Source organism: Armigeres subalbatus, chromosome 2 (assembly GCF_024139115.2).
Source record: "Armigeres subalbatus isolate Guangzhou_Male chromosome 2, GZ_Asu_2, whole genome shotgun sequence".
NCBI classification, from domain to species: domain Eukaryota; kingdom Metazoa; phylum Arthropoda; class Insecta; order Diptera; family Culicidae; genus Armigeres; species Armigeres subalbatus.
Window position 1 is genome coordinate 63682240 of NC_085140.1, and position 18996 is coordinate 63701235.

The following is an 18996-nucleotide window of genomic DNA, read 5'->3' on the forward strand; positions in this document are numbered from 1 at the left end:
CCATCAAAAAATATATGAGGGTTTGTGCAACTTCACTACAAATGCACAAACATGTTCGGTGAACCTTGACTCCACCCCCGACAACTCAAACCAAAATCAAACCGTTTTATTTTTTCCAACCGAGCCGCCAACTGTCAAATGGTTGTTCGAACAACGATTATGATAGGAGTTCGACTGATCAGGGTAATTATGATACGTTTCGGCTATGCAGTCTCAGTAATCAAACGATAATTTTGATTTTATCCCAACGTTTCGACCACTTTTCGGGTCTTCTTCAGGGGAACTGTAATTATGTTTTAGTATTAGGCTGGGTATGACAATTTATGTTTAAACTTACAGTCGGTGTTATCGTTTTTCGTTTGGTTTTGGTTGAACATAAAATTGTAAGTGTCAAGTTTGTGGTGTACATCAGTCTAAAAAGTTAATTCAAAACATGGATCATGGTCAACTAACAAATTACTAAACAACATTATAAACTAACAAACATACATTAAAGTCCGTAGGGCTCCAAATTAAACTTGTTATTTTTGTTTTGTGGGCACCGTATAGTTTTAGCACTTTAACTGTGAAATTGAAAATGGGGGATTATAGCTTTTTATTTGCGTTGAAGCTTTTAGCCAATAGAGTGAAGCACGGCTGCGTATGTTGAGCTTAGGTTACCAACGTCAGTGCGATGATTTACCGTATTGGGTGTGTTAGTGATATGACACATCTCCAAGAAAGGGAGTGTGTGTGGTTTGTTGGTTCTATCTATTATTTGTGTGTTACTTAAGTCAAATCTGTGGTTGTTATCTATACAATGTTCTATTAATGCTGTTTTCTGTTCTTTAATGTACACCACAAACTTGACACTTACAATTTTAAGTTCAACCAAAACCAAACGAAAAACGATAACACCGACTGTAAGTTTAAACATAAATTGTCATACCCAGCTTAATACTAAAACATAATTACAGTTCCCCTGAAGAAGACCCGAGAAGTGGTCGAAACGTTGGGATAAAATTGGGGGCGGAGTCAATGTTAGTTAAACTGCTTGACTGGTGTGTACGTTGCATGATGATGCATTTCAACTTGTTCTACACATCTGTGCAGTAACCAACACGAAAGGAGCGAAAACAAAGCGAGAATCACCATTTTTCTGTCGGGGCTGCCCATCCGATTCTGTTTTTTCACACTTGTATACAAGTTTGATAAATTTGTTATCATGGCTTGTTATGTTTCGGAACAGTTTTTGCCTCTCTTTTATCGTTGTTCGTTATCTATTGAGAGCGTTTTCTGCAGACCCTGTTAACGCTAGAAACTCTCCGGCAACAATATTCTATTAACATTCTGTATTAAATTCTCCAAGATCTGAATGAGTATCATGGTTCTTGATCGTAAATTGTGCGGTCCAACTCCAAATCACTGTGTTTGGATGTTTCTGCATACATTTTTTCATATAAACTTACAACGAGTTTAGCACTGCCCAAACGTTGACCGATTTGGCTGAAATTTTGTCCAGAGCATCAGGGCATCAAATAGAACCGAATAAGAGGGCGGCCCATCAAAAAATTTGAAAAAGTGTTTTTTGAGCCACCCTAATGTATATTTTTATCCTAAATTATTATTTCAAGCCATTCTCCTGGATAGATAGAAGTTTATTCCCGGGAAAAATAGAACCCCTAGCCCTAAGGAAAACATTAAACGAAGCACGAATTTGCGTTGGATTGATTTGAAACACGGTTTTCGTTTTCGAGTTTTCAAAAAAAAAAAAAACTTCGTTTACAATAAATATTTAGTTGTTTATCAAGGTTGCTTCACATGAATTACCTTTTCAACAAACCAAAGTATTTCTTTCCCGTGGCGCTCACGGAGATGCAGAGTATTCCTCTTATAATCTTATAATAATAATAAGTATCAAACTAATTTTCCTCTCCTATCCATACTACTACCCATAGGGTAAAACGTCCTATCGTTGTGGTATGCCCTAATATTGCGGTAGTGTTAAAATAGTCCATTCTGGATATAATACCATTGAAAACAATTGTGGGTACGCTAAATATTTCCGGATTAACAACTAAAACATATTTTGTTTCACAAAATTCCGTTCAAAATGATAAAAATCAACATTTTCGTGAAAAATTGCATCCTTCGAACCTATTATTGCGGTAGTGTTAAGGTCCTATTGTTGCGGTACTACTCTCCAAAAGAAATACAGGCAATACCGCAACAATAGGACTGACCTTCAAAAAATATCGCAACGATAGGCAACTGCGTCCTATTGTTGCGGTAGTTTGTTTTTACGGTGATAAAAACAAAACACATAAGTTCAGCACAATTGACGTAATATTTACGAAACTATAGTTAACGAGCATCCTATTCAACTACTACAATGTGAAAATCGACCAACAGGTAATTTTTGAAGAATTTTTGTAATGAATTTTGTTTTGACACGGTGCTTATCCCCTCCATAATAGGTCGTTTTACCCTAGCAGTTGTTTCTTACACTCAATTGAAGTCGTTTGAGGATGAAAATTTGACAACATTTTTGGCATGCCTCATATGCATAAACACATATACAAGGACAAACAGACAATAGCTTGGTTCGTCGAGTTGATTGTATAAAAGACTATGGTCTTGCGAGCCTCCTATAAAAAGGTTGAATTTGGAAGGAAATAATATCCTTTTGTTACAAGTTTTTGTATGAAAAAAAAAATGATTTCTTCATACCTGGTAAACTGTAGTCGTAAAAACTTAGCGATCACATTTCTGAAACACAATCTGAAAGACATACCTTTGTGCATTTTAGAAAGGTGCAGAGGATTCGTCTAGTGAGCAAATGTATGCTAAAGCATTTGATGAGTTTGATTGCCTTTACGTAAGCGGTCGCGTGTACTGTAGCCAAGCAAGCCTTTGGCACAGCAGAGTGCTATTGAATTCGCATTCTATACCGTCCCGCCCAGCCCGTTACTGGGGGGCATGGAGTGCGATCCTCTCGTTTAATAAACAATGTGCACTCGCTTGACTGTGGATATACAACAGTAAAGCACATGTGGAGATTGGGCAAATCAAGCATCCGAAAGATATTCAATTTGCAAAAAAGAGAGCTAACCGCGGTGGAGGTTGGTACTCGGATTCTGATGGCTTTTCCGCAAACGTGACCTTTTAGTCGTCTTGTTGTGTAGGGGTTATCACGCCTATCTAGAGAGTAGGAGGTTGAGGGTTCGAGTCCCTCCAAGACACGTGGATTTTTTTTCGCAAATTTCATATCAATTTGTCCATTTCGAAACATATGCTGTGCATATGCACAGCCAAGATATTTAACAAAAAAAAATGGTTTTTGTACGGCCGAGTTGCCGAATAATATGCAATTAATAGTATAAATAAATTTAATTTCTCTTTAGTTTTGTCAATCAGACAAAACACGCGCAATTTGAATTTCTCAATAGGCTTATTTTATTAACCAGAAAAAAGTGTAGTTGAACATGAACATACTTAGTTTTGATTAGTTTTATTAAATGCATTTTAACATTATTTTCAATGAAAAAGAGTGTAAATTAAGCTTTGAAAATACTCAACAAATCACAGGCTTAAAATCAGTATTGTTCGATCTGGTATTATTTTTTTTCCGTTTGAACTAGGAAAAGTTTTCTTACTATCACAATTTATTTGTAAATCTTCTAAAAGAATTTTTAATAAAAGGCTCATTTAACATCTTTTGGTCAGTCGCTTGAGAGAAATCGAATTTGCGTAATAATAACATGCACAACAAAAATGATGATGCGTGACAGTACCATATTGATGTATGAAGTCATCATCCTGGCATGATCACGGTTGTGGTATTGATAGTAGTCTGGTGATCTCGATGTACCGTCGTCGGAAGAGGCGATGGGTCAAATAGGGGTGAAAATGGGTCACTGTTTCAGCTACTTAGAATGCTTGTAGAATAGATTGAATGCATCTGAGGACAAGAAGACCAAAATATAAGAGACCTTTTTGAACAATTCTGCACTACTACCTCTAGACTGCCGGTGAGAACCATGACCCATTCTCACCCCAGACCCATTGTCACCCCCGATGGCGGTATCACACTCTTTTTTTATTGGTTCAAAAACAGGTACATGGCAGTGGCAGTGTGGCCAATTTTCAGAGATTTAATAGCATAATAAGATTCTAAAATTACAAAGATATATTTATGTATCGATCAACCATTTTTGGTATCATAACTGTATCCATCAAAAAGAGAGATCCTCTTCAGAACATCATGGTTGTCGTGATATGACTATAGTCTCAATGTCTTTTAGTGGAGTGAATGGTTTGCAGATAAATCATCATCACCATGCCAATTTTGTTCCTATAGCAGACATTCTATCTGTCACTATAACTCTAATCGAGAACTAAAATACTTGCCTTGCTTAATACTAACAATATATAATTTTCGCTCGACTGATATTACGGTAGACTATGAAGAATTGAGGATTTGAGGCTAGACCAATTCAACCTTTCATTAGACTTGGAAGAACCTAAACATGTTCAGCTCATAAAGGGATCAATTTCCCCCTATATGGGGATCAAGTCTCCCGCAAGTTTTGAAAATGCCAAATTTTCTTTTCGGAAAAATCGATTTTTTGGTAACTTTCATGAACAAATAATTGCTTCCAATGACGTTTTTGAATAGCTTATTAAATTCTTTATCAAGTCCATCAAGAAGCGTGCAATTCTGTGCATATTACTTCGAGAAATATCCTAAACAAAAAGTGGGGATCATGTGTGTCCAGTTTCCCCTATATCATGAGGCTAACACGATGATACTTTTATGCCCAGGGAAGTCGAGACAATTTCCAATCCGAAAATTTCCTAGACTGGCCCCGGGAATCGAACCCAGCCACCCTAAGCATGGTCTTGCTTTGTAGCCGCGCGTCTTACCGCACGGCTAAGGAGGGCCCCGATGCTCAAAATACTTTTGCTATTATAATGACAACCACTTCTATAGCTGTGTGTTTTCTAGAAAATGTAAAAGATAGAATCTAGTAAGCTCAACAAAAATAAAACTATCGATTACATTGTGTAGCAAATTAATCAATTCATCTTTATTGTTAAAAATCAAACAGAAAAATAAAACAATAACAAAAACAAAGGTAACAAAACATAACAATTCGTTGAATACGGGCTCAAAAAGTATTCGTCTATTCAGGTTTAGTGCGCTTTTGAAACGAAAACAGGAGTTGTACAATGGAATTCAATATTTCGTTGGATTCCCCTGTGTATCTTTGACGGGCTGTAGTTTTATGGCATGGAACTGACCAAATTAGCTGTAACGGGGGACGGAATATTCTTCCATTCTTCTTTCAACACTAATTTCAATTCGTTGTTGTTGGAAATATAACTTTCACGAATTTCACGAAAAGTTTGTCGTCCAGAACCTTGGAATGGAATAGAATGGATTCATATCTGGGATCTGAGGAGGCGTTCTGAGTTGATTGGGGTATTATAGAGTAGCTACAGCTTAGTACTTTGGGATGTATGCTCGAGGTAATTATCACCCCGTAAGATGTATGTCCCTTGTAAGCCTAATTTCTCAGCACTGGCGTTCAAATTTTCTTTTAAAATGCGGATGAACATTTTGTGATACATAATTCCGTCAATAATGTGAGATTTTCCCACACCGGTTACGCTCAAGTATCTCAGAGACCATGACGGAGCCCCCACCATGCTTTACTGCTCAAAAGAAATTCTGCGGCTGTATCTCAATATTCCTTTTTCGCTATACCATACATCGGCCATTTTATCCAAATATGCTGTACTTTCTTTCATCAGATAACATGACTTGATTCCGAAAGTCATCCTTCTTCCAGCGATATTTTTAGCTGAAATCGAGCTGTTTTTGATAATTTGATGGCTCACTTGAATATTCTTCCGTGATACTCGCCCATTATGCCCATACTTTCCACATGTGTTTCTGTTCGTATTGGTTTATATCTGAGCACATCTTCTCTCCAACTCACTTGCCTATATGGGTGAACTCGTTTTTAAGGATTTTTTTAAATTTTCCGCACAATAAATCGCTCATCGTTATCAGTTTACCATCGCTGATGACCACTCTTGTTGTTTGTTTTGATAGATTTTTGTGGCGCTGATCAATCCCCAATTAAATGGTTGAATTCTTGTTACACTTGGTCTACCCACATTTCTTGCAAAGTCTAAGTCAACTTGCACTAATTATGCAGGCGTAGAATAATTTTGTTTTCATTGGGACTCATCTTTTTACTTTTCCCACCCATGGTGCTTCTATTTTCTGCGCCAAACAAAACAAAAACATTATTTGATCTGTCATTGAGTATCGACAAAAATGTTGCTAGACATCACTAGAGTGTGCTAGTGTAACTACATGCAAATAAAACTATTATATTCGTGTTTCACTCGATTATTTTCTGAATAGACGAATACTTTTTGAGCGAGCGAAATTGACGAAACTTAGATATTCTCTACATACTAGAAAAAGTAATTGAATTTCTATTTGTTTTTGAATAATAGTCATGTGTTGATAGGTTTTCTAACAAATTTAGAAGAAAGTTTTTTGATTTCACTTCTTTCACGCCGAAGTTTTACATTTTACTAAAAAGTATGCAGCTAGACGAATACTTTTTGAACCCACTGTAACTTAAGACCGTGGAAGCTGCTTCTAAGTGTTATGTGTTATTTGACTAATTTTTTATATTCTTGGAAATTTAACGAGAAACCTGGAAAAATCTGGAAATTTTTATTTTGGAAGTTAGTTGCCGTCCTGCATCCTTTATTACGCGTGACTGTCATATGTACCCCCTAAGACCAATCAGTGCAGGTACCCCAAGTTGAGAACCGCTGACCTACACTCAGAAATAAATTTATACTAAATAGTATAAAAATCATGCTAAATGGCTATTCACCTGGTTGACCCCAAACTCGTATTCCACCCAGCAATACTCGAATAGTATAACTTTGAAAAAATCATTCTCTAGTATAAGTTAGCTTTATGACTAGTTGGATTACCTTGGATATGAAGCTGGTTTCTAGGTTAGGTTTGATTGTTTTTACATTTTCTTATAATTGGAAAAATAAAAGTTAAATTGAAGTACAGTTTATATTATTATTTTTATTAAAAAACATGCCATAGAAATTCTTATGTTATGCAATCGCTCATGGCACACTCTGAAGGGACAGAACCGAGGCTTAGTCGACTCGCTGAACTGGAATAACTAGAAGTGTGCGGCTGGTCGTAATTATGTGCTTGGATGTCTTCCACCGAGGATGGTAGAGCTCAAGGATCTGGGAAAACAACGGGCTGATTTTATGTGGCTGATTTAGACCCTGTACTTAGTTGACTTTCACCGATAATGGTTTGTTTAGCACCAGAATCGAAATGAACATCATTTCATTGGGTTAGATTTTTCCGTTCGAATCCCGACGTTCTGGAAAAAAGTGAATTGATTATAGAAAAAAAACCTCCAAAAATAATCCAGGAACACGATACCAACCTTTACCAAAAAACATGCGCATTCCGCAACTGGATGCCAACTTGATGAGGGCAGATTATTTCGATCAGATGATCCGCGGGAAACTCCACTAAATGCAACCATCTTGCGCCGTAGTTGGCTGAGAGCGCCAACTTCTCAGGAATGATCGGGAAATCCGAATGGTTCGGAGCGCGATGCCCAAGTGCATGGCACCGATTCAAAACGGGAAACATCAACATGGCCGGAGTTCCGTAGCTGTCGTCCTTGAGTAAGCCGTATGCACTTTTCTCTAGACGGAGGGTAACCGGAACACTCGCGACGGAACTGTTATTATTCCCGGCTGGACAGCAAAATTTACGACGAATATTCTACCGGCAATTACTGAGGCGGGCACTCGGGCACTTTGTTCAACTAGTTTTGTGCGGATATTTACTGAGAAATAATGAAATTTTAGGAGCAACGTGCGGTGACTTGGTAAATGGAAAAATTATGATTTACAGAAGAAGAATGCAAATCAACAATATTTTCGCGTTATCCCGGTTTAGTATAATGTATAATGATGTATAGTATACTTTTTAAACTAAGTAAAGAATAAACGTCAAAAATGACTTAAAAGATTAATTTCAAACCTTTCATGGCTTTATTTTATTTCTGAGTGTAGGAGATGATAATTGTCAAATAGATTTAATCTGCGGCTGCGATATCACTTACAGGCAGTGATTGAATCCTAAAGAGAATGAACAAGTATTTCACTTATCATCGCTGTATACATATACGATATGTAGCATACCGCGTGAGACTTTTTTCGCAAGCTCCTATGATAGAGAACTGATTCGAGAGGCTATACCCCATGATAAATTTCTTTTAGAAAGCTCCAAATGCGGGAGCACTGGCTCTGATGATGCATTTCAACTTGTTCTACACAGCTGAGCAATTACCAACACGAAATGAGCGAAAACAAAGCGAGAATCACCATTTTTCTGTGGGGGCTGCCTATCCGATTCTGTTTTTTCGCACTTGTATACAAGTTTGATTAATTTGTTATCATGGCTTGTTATGATTCGGAACACACGCTCTATGAACACATTCAAATCTATGAGTAGTCCTGCTTTTGACGGAAATCGAGTAAAATTTCCGTGGGAAGAAAAGAGAGGGTAATACAATTTTACTCAGTCACTGAGTAGGTGAAAGTTAGAGTGCATTTTTTGCCTCTCTTTTATCGTTGTTCGTTAGCTTTTTATTTATTATCAGACTAAGGCCGGAGTGGCCTGTGCTGCACATAAAAGTCTTCTCCATTCAGCTCGGTCCATGGCTGCACTTCGCCAACCACGCAGTCTGCGGAGGGTCCGCAAATCGTCCTCCACCTGATCGATCCACCTTGCCCGCTGTGCACCTCGCCTTCTTGTTCCCGTCGGATCGTTGTCGAGAACCATTTTCACCGGATTACTGTCCGACATTCTGGCTACGTGCCCGGCCCACCGCAGTCTTCCGATTTTCGCGGTGTGAACGATGGATGGTTCTCCCAACAGCTGATGCAGCTCGTGATTCATTCGCCTCCTCCACGTACCGTCCGCCATCTGCACCCCACCATAGATGGTACGCAACACTTTCCTTTCAAAAACTCCCAGTGCGCGTTGGTCCTCCACGAGCATCGTCCAGGTCTCGTGCCCGTAGAGAACTACCGGTCTCATAAGCGTTTTGTAGATAGTCAGTTTGGTACGGCGGCGAACTCTATTCGGTTGTTCGTTAGCTATTGAGAGCGATTTCTGCAAACCCTGCTTACAGGAGAACTCTCAATTAATTGGGGTCGATAAGCTGAGCTATGGAAACCATGTCGACTGCTCCTGCAAGCGCGCATCGACTGCGATATCGGCACTAGTGAGTTTGACGGCGAACAGCTCTATGGAGAGCTCCAGCAAGCACCGGCTGCTGGCAAGCGTGGTAGCACGTGACAGTTTTAATACTGCGGTACGGAGGTCTAGTCTGAGTGTCGGTGTTGAGCACAAACGGCAACGTCTGAATGCAGCAGTTTTCGCCTTCTATATATAATATATATGCTGCATAGGCTGATGTGCCTGAGAGTGCATACCGCACGGGTTTTCGCGAGGTAGCATACTTACTCACGGGTATAGTGCCCATCAAACTGGTGGTCAAGGAAGACGAGGATAGTACGCCCTCAGGGGTATCGGTAATAGCCGAAGGAATATCAGAACCGCAACGGTAGCCAACTGGCAGAGCGTGTTGGACTGATATCTGCTCTGCGCAGGCCCGGGACATCCTGACATGACAGAAACAGCTGAACACGTTCTAAATTGAATTTGGATAGGATTGGATTTGGATTTGGATTCGGATTCGAATTTCGATTGGATTGGATTGGGTTGGATTTGGATTGGATAAGGATTTTATTGGAATTTTATTGGATTTATGTTGGATTTAGATTGGATTTGGATTGAATTTGAATTCGATTTGATTTGGATTGAATTTGGATTAGCATGGATTTTCTTATCTTTATTAGGTTGTTTTTAAATCTTATTAGTAATGAAGTTCAACCCCGCTTAGTTTTGGATTGCATTTGGGTAAGAAATGTTTTTGGAAGAAATTGGAATTTCAATATATTTGCTAAAATATCGGATAACAAAAGAAAGCCGTTAAATTCGCAAATTTGTTGTTCTCTAATGATCCATTAATTACTTAGATCCTAATTTTAAAGCTTGTATAGATTTGTGGCACAGAATAAGAACGAAAGTATGAATCGTTTTATCTTTCGCGATCTACAGTTTGGAAAACGATGTTCTAAATCATTGTTCTGGTTTTATAACCATGATGTTGAGACAGGTTTATTTGTGTGGTGGTGTGCAGTTTTCAATGGAGTTAGCTGGTTGCTCAAATGCAACAGATGTTAACCTTCGTCTCATTTAAATAACCCAGGAGAAAAACAAGTATTGCATCCTATGCTGGGAATTTTTTTTTGCGTTTTAAATGAGAGAAGAAAAAAACAGGAACAAAGTATTAACAAAGAATTCTAGTCTTTTTGCCCATAAGTTGATACCCAGTATTTCCAGAAAGTACATTTGTTATAGTCTGCTAAGTAATGGTGTATTTGTACTGCAATTTTGAAACTGAATTTAGGACCAGCTACCATCCAGCAGAGTATTTGGAATGAAGACAACTAACTTTTCTTTACCCGATCCACCAAAACCAATTTCCTTTGCTAAAGACAATTTACCCTCGCAATCAACCAATAGGAATTACTGCCGGCCATAGGTCCTAACTTGCTGCCTGAAAAAAGCTTGCTGTTTAAGGTCAAGGTCTTATTGGTACAATCTATTGTTGTGCCATTAAGGGGCATTTTGAAATTTTCAGCTGGAATTAGCCCAGGCTCTTCGCTACATTATTTTCGGATCGATGGTCACAACTTTTCATCTAGTTAGCCGATCAAGTCTCATGATTAGGAAGCTCCTAATAAACAGAAACGTGTGTCTCGAGTTTTGGATGTGTTCCAGTTATGAACGCTTTATCGATTACAATGTAGACTTGAGCAAATCTGCCAGTTGTTCCAACGAAAGCGAGCGTTCTAGTTGACCAGTGACTTTTAAAGATGAAAATGTTAAAACCAATTGAGCAGTGTTCAAAAATTTCAGTTCGGTGTCAAGGGACTAATTGCTGCACAAAGGGTTCGAGATCCACGTAAAAATCGGAGTTAGTTTCTGAGGAGTACTGCAAAGAATTCTTGGGTGTCGGCGGGGAGTCGAGATAATCTTTATCGATATAAAAATGTTGGTTTGATGTATCTATGGTCGACGCTGATGGGGTCCGTTACTTCCATTTTATCGCACTGATCAGTGTAATCAAGTACCTACCCTGACCAGACTGAGGTCTTTTCTGATGGTGACCAGATAAAGCGGATCGTGATATTTCTTCGCATTGTCGTGGCCACTAGTTATCGGGCACAGCTCTCGAGCTGCTCCTCCTTTATGGCATGGAACCCACGTAGCAGAGGAAGCCATGGGCCGATCGGACTTAACGAACACAGGCGTGCCTTAGTCCTTCCGGACTGCATTGTGGTTATGTCACGGAAGCTGCAATTGCTGTTTCCGTATTTTTCATGGCAATTTTCAATTGTTTACCAATGTACAATGTACATGTTAAGTACTGGATAGGAAACTATCCAGTGTAAAAATTCTTATAATCCATTAAATGGGATTAGCACTGCAAATCTAATTACATTCTGTTATATTCTAAAAAATAGGATTTACTAATACATAACCTTCTTTCACCCAGTTTCAATATCATTTATAATATGGAATCTATAGCATTGAAAAGATCCGACAGAATAATGTTTGATTTTTGTAGCATCAGATAACGTTCTGATTTTTTTTATGAAAATGATAATGAAAAGTCAACCCAAACATCTGTAGACGCGTGTTTTTTTTATTTTGATTTAAATTTCGTTCAGTATTATTTAAAATTCAACATGAACTTAAGTTTTCATAACTTGTTGTTTCTTAAAAGATTTCATTATTTTCAATATCCCATATCCATATCCCATCATTTGTTCGAGAGTTTGATAAATTCTCTCCGCCAGTTTTTCGAGTTTAGTTGGGTTAAATTAAAACTGGTACAGGGTACAACAAATATATTGTGCTAAGAGTTAAGTCTTAATTTCCGTTGTTACTTACTTGCCTGTTTCACATGGTTAGCATCGTTTTGTCATCGGTATTAGCCGTCTGTTCAACGGATATTAACTAAAAACACAATCTACGAGTCCGGTATTAGGCCAATTTCTTTCATAATTTTTAAGTTTCTAGTTTCAGTTAAGAGCTTCAGTTTTCCATCCGGTATTTATAATGAAAAAATGAAGCCAACAGCTGCCTCCGATAAATAAATTTTGTTACAAAGCTCGCTATTTCCGAAACCAGTGCATGAACCAACTATTTACAGCAAAATCCTAAAAAGCAAAACTACCGTAATGTGCTCTACTCCAGTTGGTTAAATCCACCGAACACCCCAGCATTTATTTCTACTACCAATTTTATGTCTTGCTTCTATTTACAACCTAGTGCTTAGCAGTTTACAAATAGGCGCTACTTAGTGCGAACAAATTTACCTTCCACCGGCGGTGGCGGTGCCGGCAGCGACTGCGACGATGTCTGAATCAAACAAATCGACCGATACGTTGTGGATTGCTGCTCGATGGTTCGTAGTCTTCGATTGTGGGGCCAATCGTTCGTGGGTCCACCCCTGTCCTGGAATCCATTGTGGTCTTGCCGTTCTGGATCGTTTACCTTCGGCCGTAGTTCCTTGTAGCTGAGGTATGATGTTTCGGTGCTCAGGTCTGTGAATGTAGAAGTGGAAAATGGAAAATTCATAATTTTTCATAGTGGTGGTGGCTATGTAGAATCAGTTTTCTGAAACGTGTTTGCTAGAAGTTTTGAATAATTGGTTGGAAGGGGAAGGGGGCACAAATTCAGTTGTGAAATTTGTAAATTTCCGTCAATCCTACTCGCATTCATAACATCGACGACGGCGACATACCACACAATGGTTGAAATATAGCTTGAAGCACACCATAAAATATTATATTTGATTTAGATGTATTGATTATGAAGAAACATCGATTATTGCATACAACTTCGTTAACTTATCAATTGCTTGAGAAATTATGCAACCTTTTCATTGAACTTTTTCAAATCTTAGGTCTATAATAGATTTTATTTGAAATAAAGATGAAAATGAGTATCGACAAGAAAGAATTTCAACTAGAATTGTTTGCTGATATTATTTTATTAACAGTTAATTATTATACATTTTTCTTACTTTTATTAGCAACAAATGAAATATTCATTCGTGGTTTTGGTCGCTTTTTTAATTAGAGCTGTGCTATTGTGGGACGGACAAAATTTGCTTGTGCGATTGCGAAGAAGACAAAATTCAGCACACGCTAAGATCCGACCCGCTCAGGCGAGCAAGCCGTTCTAAAATTAGAAGTTTTCTCGTTCGATTTTACCGCTTCGACGCGTTACATTGTGCATGCGGTCAAAAGTTTGAGAAAAAAAGTGTCGTTTTTTTGTGATGGTACTGCGACGGAAGCGGATTTCAACCTTTTTTACGATTATCTGTTCCTGAAGCAGTGTCAATAGATTTAGTGGTTTGGGAATGAATAATGTTGAAAAAAGTTTTTTGATTTTATTCCTTTTGGCAGGGAAAAGTGTATCTCTATAGTGACTTTTCATTCCTAAACTGGGACAGCGCCGCCTCGTAGCTTGATGCTCATTTTATTTCTTCTGTTATAAATTACAAGATTTCCAAAACGAAGTTTCCATTTATGCATTTATACCTATATATACAAGCAAATTTTATAATAATCTTGTCAATAGATTCCCTGAATCGGAACGCCCACCCAGCTTCTCAAGCTGTGTTGTGCTACCGCTCAACGGAAGTCTCACCATGCAAACAATATCTCTGTAAATTAATGATATTCATTTCATACCATGAGTGTAATCTTCAAATTTAAACGTGCATAAGCGGCAGTCGCCCATCCAAGGAAAAATAGTTCACGTTATTCATGTTCTAAAAACAAAAGATTTTACGACACCTACGGGGACAGTGTGGTGATGGAAAATCGTATTTTGCCTGAGTAAAGCCACCGGTTTTTCGTGAGTGCCACTTTTCGACCATATCTGACGCGATCGCCGTGATGTTTATTTAGAATGCTTATTCGTGTTCTGTCTGAGCTGGCATCTGTGATTCATATGGAAAGGTATTGCGAAAGTGAAGACTCGACACTGTCAAATGGCATTAAATCATCACCAGCTACAGTACCAAAATGATGGTCACAGCTGCGTGAATCATTTTTGTAAAAATATATATTAATTAATTTTTAGGTAGGAAAGTAGTTTCAAGGTTGGAGTCAGTAATTTATATTTGAAAACAAATCACTAAAATTACTTTCAAACTTTTCCTGAAAGTGCTTTATTCGGCTTAAATAATTTTGGAATTTCAATATATGTATCAATCTATTTATCTATCTATCTATCTGGATACGTGCCCGTCCCACTGCAGTCGTCCGACTTGTTCGCCTTCTCCATGTACGGTCTTTCATTTGCACCCCGCCATGTGGTCGGAGCGTTTTTCGGAGTCCAAAGTACGTACCATTTCCTGCCATGATGCTTGTATCGTTTTCGGAGCTCACCAATGAGCCCAAGTACACGAATTCTTCAACCACCTTGATTGCGTCACCACCGATACAAACTCATGGTGGGTGGCTTACATTGACATCTCTTGAGCCTTTTCCTATCATGTGCCTCGTCTTTGACGTGTTGATAACTAGTCCAATCCATTTAGCTTCTCTTTTCAGTCTGATGTAGATTTCCTCCATCTTCTCAAAGTTACTTGCCGCAATATCAATGTTGTCGGCGAAACCAGAAAGCTGAACGAACTTCGTGAAAATCGTACCACTCGTCTCAATCCCTACTTTTCGTATTATTCCCTTCAAAGCGTTGTTAAATAGCAGGCACCAAAGACCATCACTTTGCCGTAATCCTCTGCGCGTTCCAAAATAACTCAGGAATGTCTCTGAATCTCGAGCCAACCACATCACTCGATCCATGGTCGCCTTGACCAACCGTATCAGTTTATCCGGAAATCCCTGTTCGTGCATTAGTTGCCATAGCTTATCTTGATCGTTTGCATCATATGGGGCTTTGAATATAAGATGTGTGGGCACGTTGTATTCGCGGTATTTCTGGCGTACGGCGAACACCTGGTCTGTGGTAGAGCGTTCTCCAATGAATCCCTCCTGGTACTGCCCCACGAATTCTCTTGCAATTTAAGAGAGTACCTTGCAGGCGGCGTTTAGCAATGTGATTGCACGGTAGTTGCTACAATCCAGCTTATGGCCCTTTTTGTAGATCGGATACATGACGCCTTCCATCCACTCCTGCGGCAGAACCTCATCCTCCCAAACCTTGGCTACCTACCTTTTTCTAATCATTGTTAAAAAACAGCGGTTCTCAACCTGGGGTACATGTTCCCCTGCCTCCTTTCAAAAGGGCTTGGAAGCCTCCTTTCAAAAGGGCTTGGAAGCCTCCTTTCAAAAGGGCTTGGAAGCCTCCTTTCAAAAGGGCTTGGAAGCCTCCTTTCAAAAGGGCTTGGAAGCCTTTCCAAAAGGCTCGGAAGCCTCCTCCCAAGAGGCTCGGAAGCCTCTTTCCAAGAGGCTCGGAAGCCTCCTTCCAAGAGGCTCGGAAGCCTCCTTCCAAGAGGCTCGGAAGCCTCCTTCCAAGAGGCTCGGAAGCCTCCTTCCAAGAGGCTCGGAAGCCTCCTTCCAAGGGCTCAGAAGCCTCCTTCCAAGAGGCTCAGAAGCCTCCTTCCAAGAGGCTCAGGCCTCCTTCCAAGAGGCTCAGAAGCCTCCTTCCAAGAGGCTCAGAAGCCTCCTTCCAAGAGGCTCAAGCCTCCTTCCAAGAGGCTCAGGAAGCCTCCTTCCAAGAGGCTCAGAAGCCTCCTTCCAAGAGGCTCAGAAGCCTCCTTCCAAGAGGCTCAGAAGCCTCCTTCCAAGAGGCTCAGGCCTCCTTCCAAGAGGCTCAAGCCTTCTTCCAAGAGGCTCAGGCCTCCTTCAAAGAGGCTCAGAAGCCTCCTTCCAAGAGGCCTCAGAAGCCTCCTTCCAAGAGGCTCAGGCCTCCTTCCAAGAGACTCAGAGCCTCCTTCCAAGAGGCTCAAGCCTCCTTCAAAAGGCTCAGAAGCCTCCTTCCAAGAGGCTCAGAAGCCTCCTTCCAAGAGGCTCAGAGCCTCCTTCCAAGAGGCTCAGGCCTCCTTCCAAGAGGCTCAGAAGCCTCCTTCCAAGAGGCTCAGAAGCCTCCTTCCAAGAGGCTCAGAAGCCTCCTTCCAAGAGGCTCAGAGCCTCCTTCCAAGAGGCTCAGGCCTCCTTCCAAGAGGCTCAGAAGCCTCCTTCCAAGAGGCTCAGGCCTCCTTCCAAGAGGCTCAGAAGCCTCCTTCCAAGAGGCTCAGGCCTCCTTCCAAGAGGCTCAGAGCCTCCTTCCAAGAGGCTCAGAGCCTCCTTCCAAGAGGCTCAGGCCTCCTTCCAAGAGGCTCAGAAGCCTCCTCCAAGAGAGGCTCGGAAGCCTCCTTCCAAGAGGCTCAGAGCCTCCTTCCAAGAGGCTCAGAGCCTCCTTCCAAGAGGCTCAGAAGCCTCCTTCCAAGAGGCTCAGCCTCCTTCCAAGAGGCCTCGGAGAGCCTCCTTCCAAGAGGCTCAGAAGCCTCCTTCCAAGAGGCTCAGAAGCCTCCTTCCAAGAGGCTCAGAGCCTCCTTCCAAGAGGCTCAGGCCTCCTTCAAAGAGGCTCGGAAGCCTCCTTCCAAGAGGCTCGGAAGCCTCCTTCCAAGAGGCTCGGAAGCCTCCTTCCAAGAGGCTCGGACGCCTCCTCCCAGGGGGCGCGGAAGCCTCCTTCCAGGGGGCTCGGAGGCCTCCTTCCAAGAGGCTCGGAAGCCTCCTTCCAAGGGGCTCGGAAGCCTCCTTCCAAGGGGCTCGGAAGCCTCCTTCCAAGAGGCTCGGAAGCCTCCTTCCAAGAGGCTCGGAAGCCTCCTTCCACTTCCGAGGCTCAGAAGCCTCCTTCCAAGAGGCTCAGAAGCATCCTTCCAAGAGGCTCAGGCCTCCTTCCAAGAGGCTCAGAAGCCTCCTTCCAAGAGGCTCAGGCCTCCTTCCAAGAGGCTCAGAAGCCTCCTTCCAAGAGGCTCAGGCCTCCTTCCAAGAGGCTCAGAAGCCTCCTTCCAAGAGGCTCAGAAGCCTCCTTCCAAGAGGCTCAGAAGCCTCCTTCCAAGAGGCTCAGAAACCTCCTCCCAAGAGGCCTCGAGCCTCCTTCCAAGAGGCCTGAAGCCTCCTTCCAAGAGGCTCGGAAGCCTCCTTCCAAGAGGCTCGGAAGCCTCCTTCCAAGAGGCTCGGAAGCCTCCTTCCAAGAGGCTCGGAAGCCTCCTTCCAAGAGGCTTGGAAGCCTCCTTACAAGAGGCCTGGAAGCCTCCTTTCAAGAGGACTGGAAGCCTTTTTTCAAGAGAACTGGAAGCCTCCTTTCAAGAGGACTGGAAGCCTCCTTTCAAGAGGAATGCAAGCCTCCTATCAAGAGGCCTGGAAGCCTCCTTTCACGAGGCCTGGAAGCCTCCTTTTAAGAGGCCTGGAAGCCTTCTTTCAAGAGGCTCGGAAGCCTCCTTTCAAGAGGCTCGGAAGCCTCCTTTCAAGAGGCTCGGAAGCCTCCTTTCAAGAGGCCCCCGGAAGGCTCCTTCCAAGAGGCCTGGAAGCCTCCTTTCAAGAGGACTGGAAGCCTCCTATCAAGAGGCCCGGAAGCCTCCTTTCAATAGGACTGGAAGCCTCCTTTCAAGAGGACTGGAAGCCTCCTTTCAAGAGTCCTGGAAGCCTCCCATCAAGAGGCCTGGAAGCCTCCTTTCAAAAGGTTCGGAAGCCTCCTTTCAAGAGGCTCGGAAGCCTCCTTTCAAGAGGCCCCCGGAAGGCTCATTTCAAGAGGCTCAAAATCCTTCTTTCAAGAGGCCCGGAAGCCTCCTTTCAAGAGGACCGGAAGCCTCCTTTCAAGACATATTTCAAAACACCAATGAAACATTTCCTTAAATAGATACGCTGTTACGCTGATATTCACTTTCAACATTCGGACGTTTACATTTCGACTTGTCTTTTCAACAAAATGTCCATTCGACAAAATGTCCATTGGAAAAAATGTCCATTCGACTGAAGGTCCTTTCGACTAAATGTTCATTCGACCAAATGTCCATTCTATTATAATTTATTTAATCAGACTAAGGCCGAAGTGGCCTGTGCGGTATATAAGAGTCTTCTCCATTCGGCTCGGTCCATGGCTACACGTCGCTAACCACGCAGTCTACGGAGGGTCCGCAAGTCATCTTCCACCTGATCGATCCACCTTGCCCGCTGCGCACCTCGCCTTCTTGTGCCCGTCGGATCGTTGTCGAGAACCATTTTCACCGGGTTACTGTCCGACATTCTGGCTACGTGCCCGGCCCATCGCAGTCGTCCGATTTTCGCGGTGTGAACGATGGATGGTTCTCCCAACAGCTGATGCAATTCGTGGTTCATTCGCCTCCTCCACGTACCGTCCGCCATCTGCACCCCACCATAGATGGTACCAAGTGCGCGTTGGTCCTCCACGAGCATCGTCCAGGTCTCGTGTCCGTAGAGGACTACCGGTCCAATTAGCGTTTTGTAGATTGTCAGTTTGGTACGGCGGCGAACTCTATTCGATCGGAGCGTCTTGCGGAGTCCAAAGTACGTACGATTTCCAGCCACTATGCGTCTCCGAATTTCTCTGCTGGTGTCATTTTCGGCAGTCACCAGTGAGCCCAAGTACACAAATTCTTCTACCACCTCGATTTCGTCACCACCGATGCAAACTCGCGGTGGGTGGCTCACATTGTCTTCTCTTGAACCTCTTCCTATCATGTACTTCGTCTTCGACGTGTTGATGACTAGTCCGATCCGCTTAGCTTCCCTCTTCAGTCTGATGTAGGCTTC

At 41.8% G+C, this 18996-nt stretch overlaps 1 protein-coding gene across 1 annotated transcript in view; it reads right to left on the bottom strand.

Annotated features, from left to right (window-relative positions):
- Positions 1-12444: 12444 nt before the first annotated feature.
- Positions 12445-18996, bottom strand: part of LOC134208759 (muscle M-line assembly protein unc-89) — a 292998-nt gene continuing 286446 nt past the window's right edge. Inside the window, exon 15 of the mRNA XM_062684664.1 lies at positions 12445-12807. Coding sequence (XP_062540648.1) covers positions 12557-12807 — 251 coding nt within the window. The 3' untranslated portion in view covers positions 12445-12556. The remainder of the gene's footprint in view (positions 12808-18996) is intronic.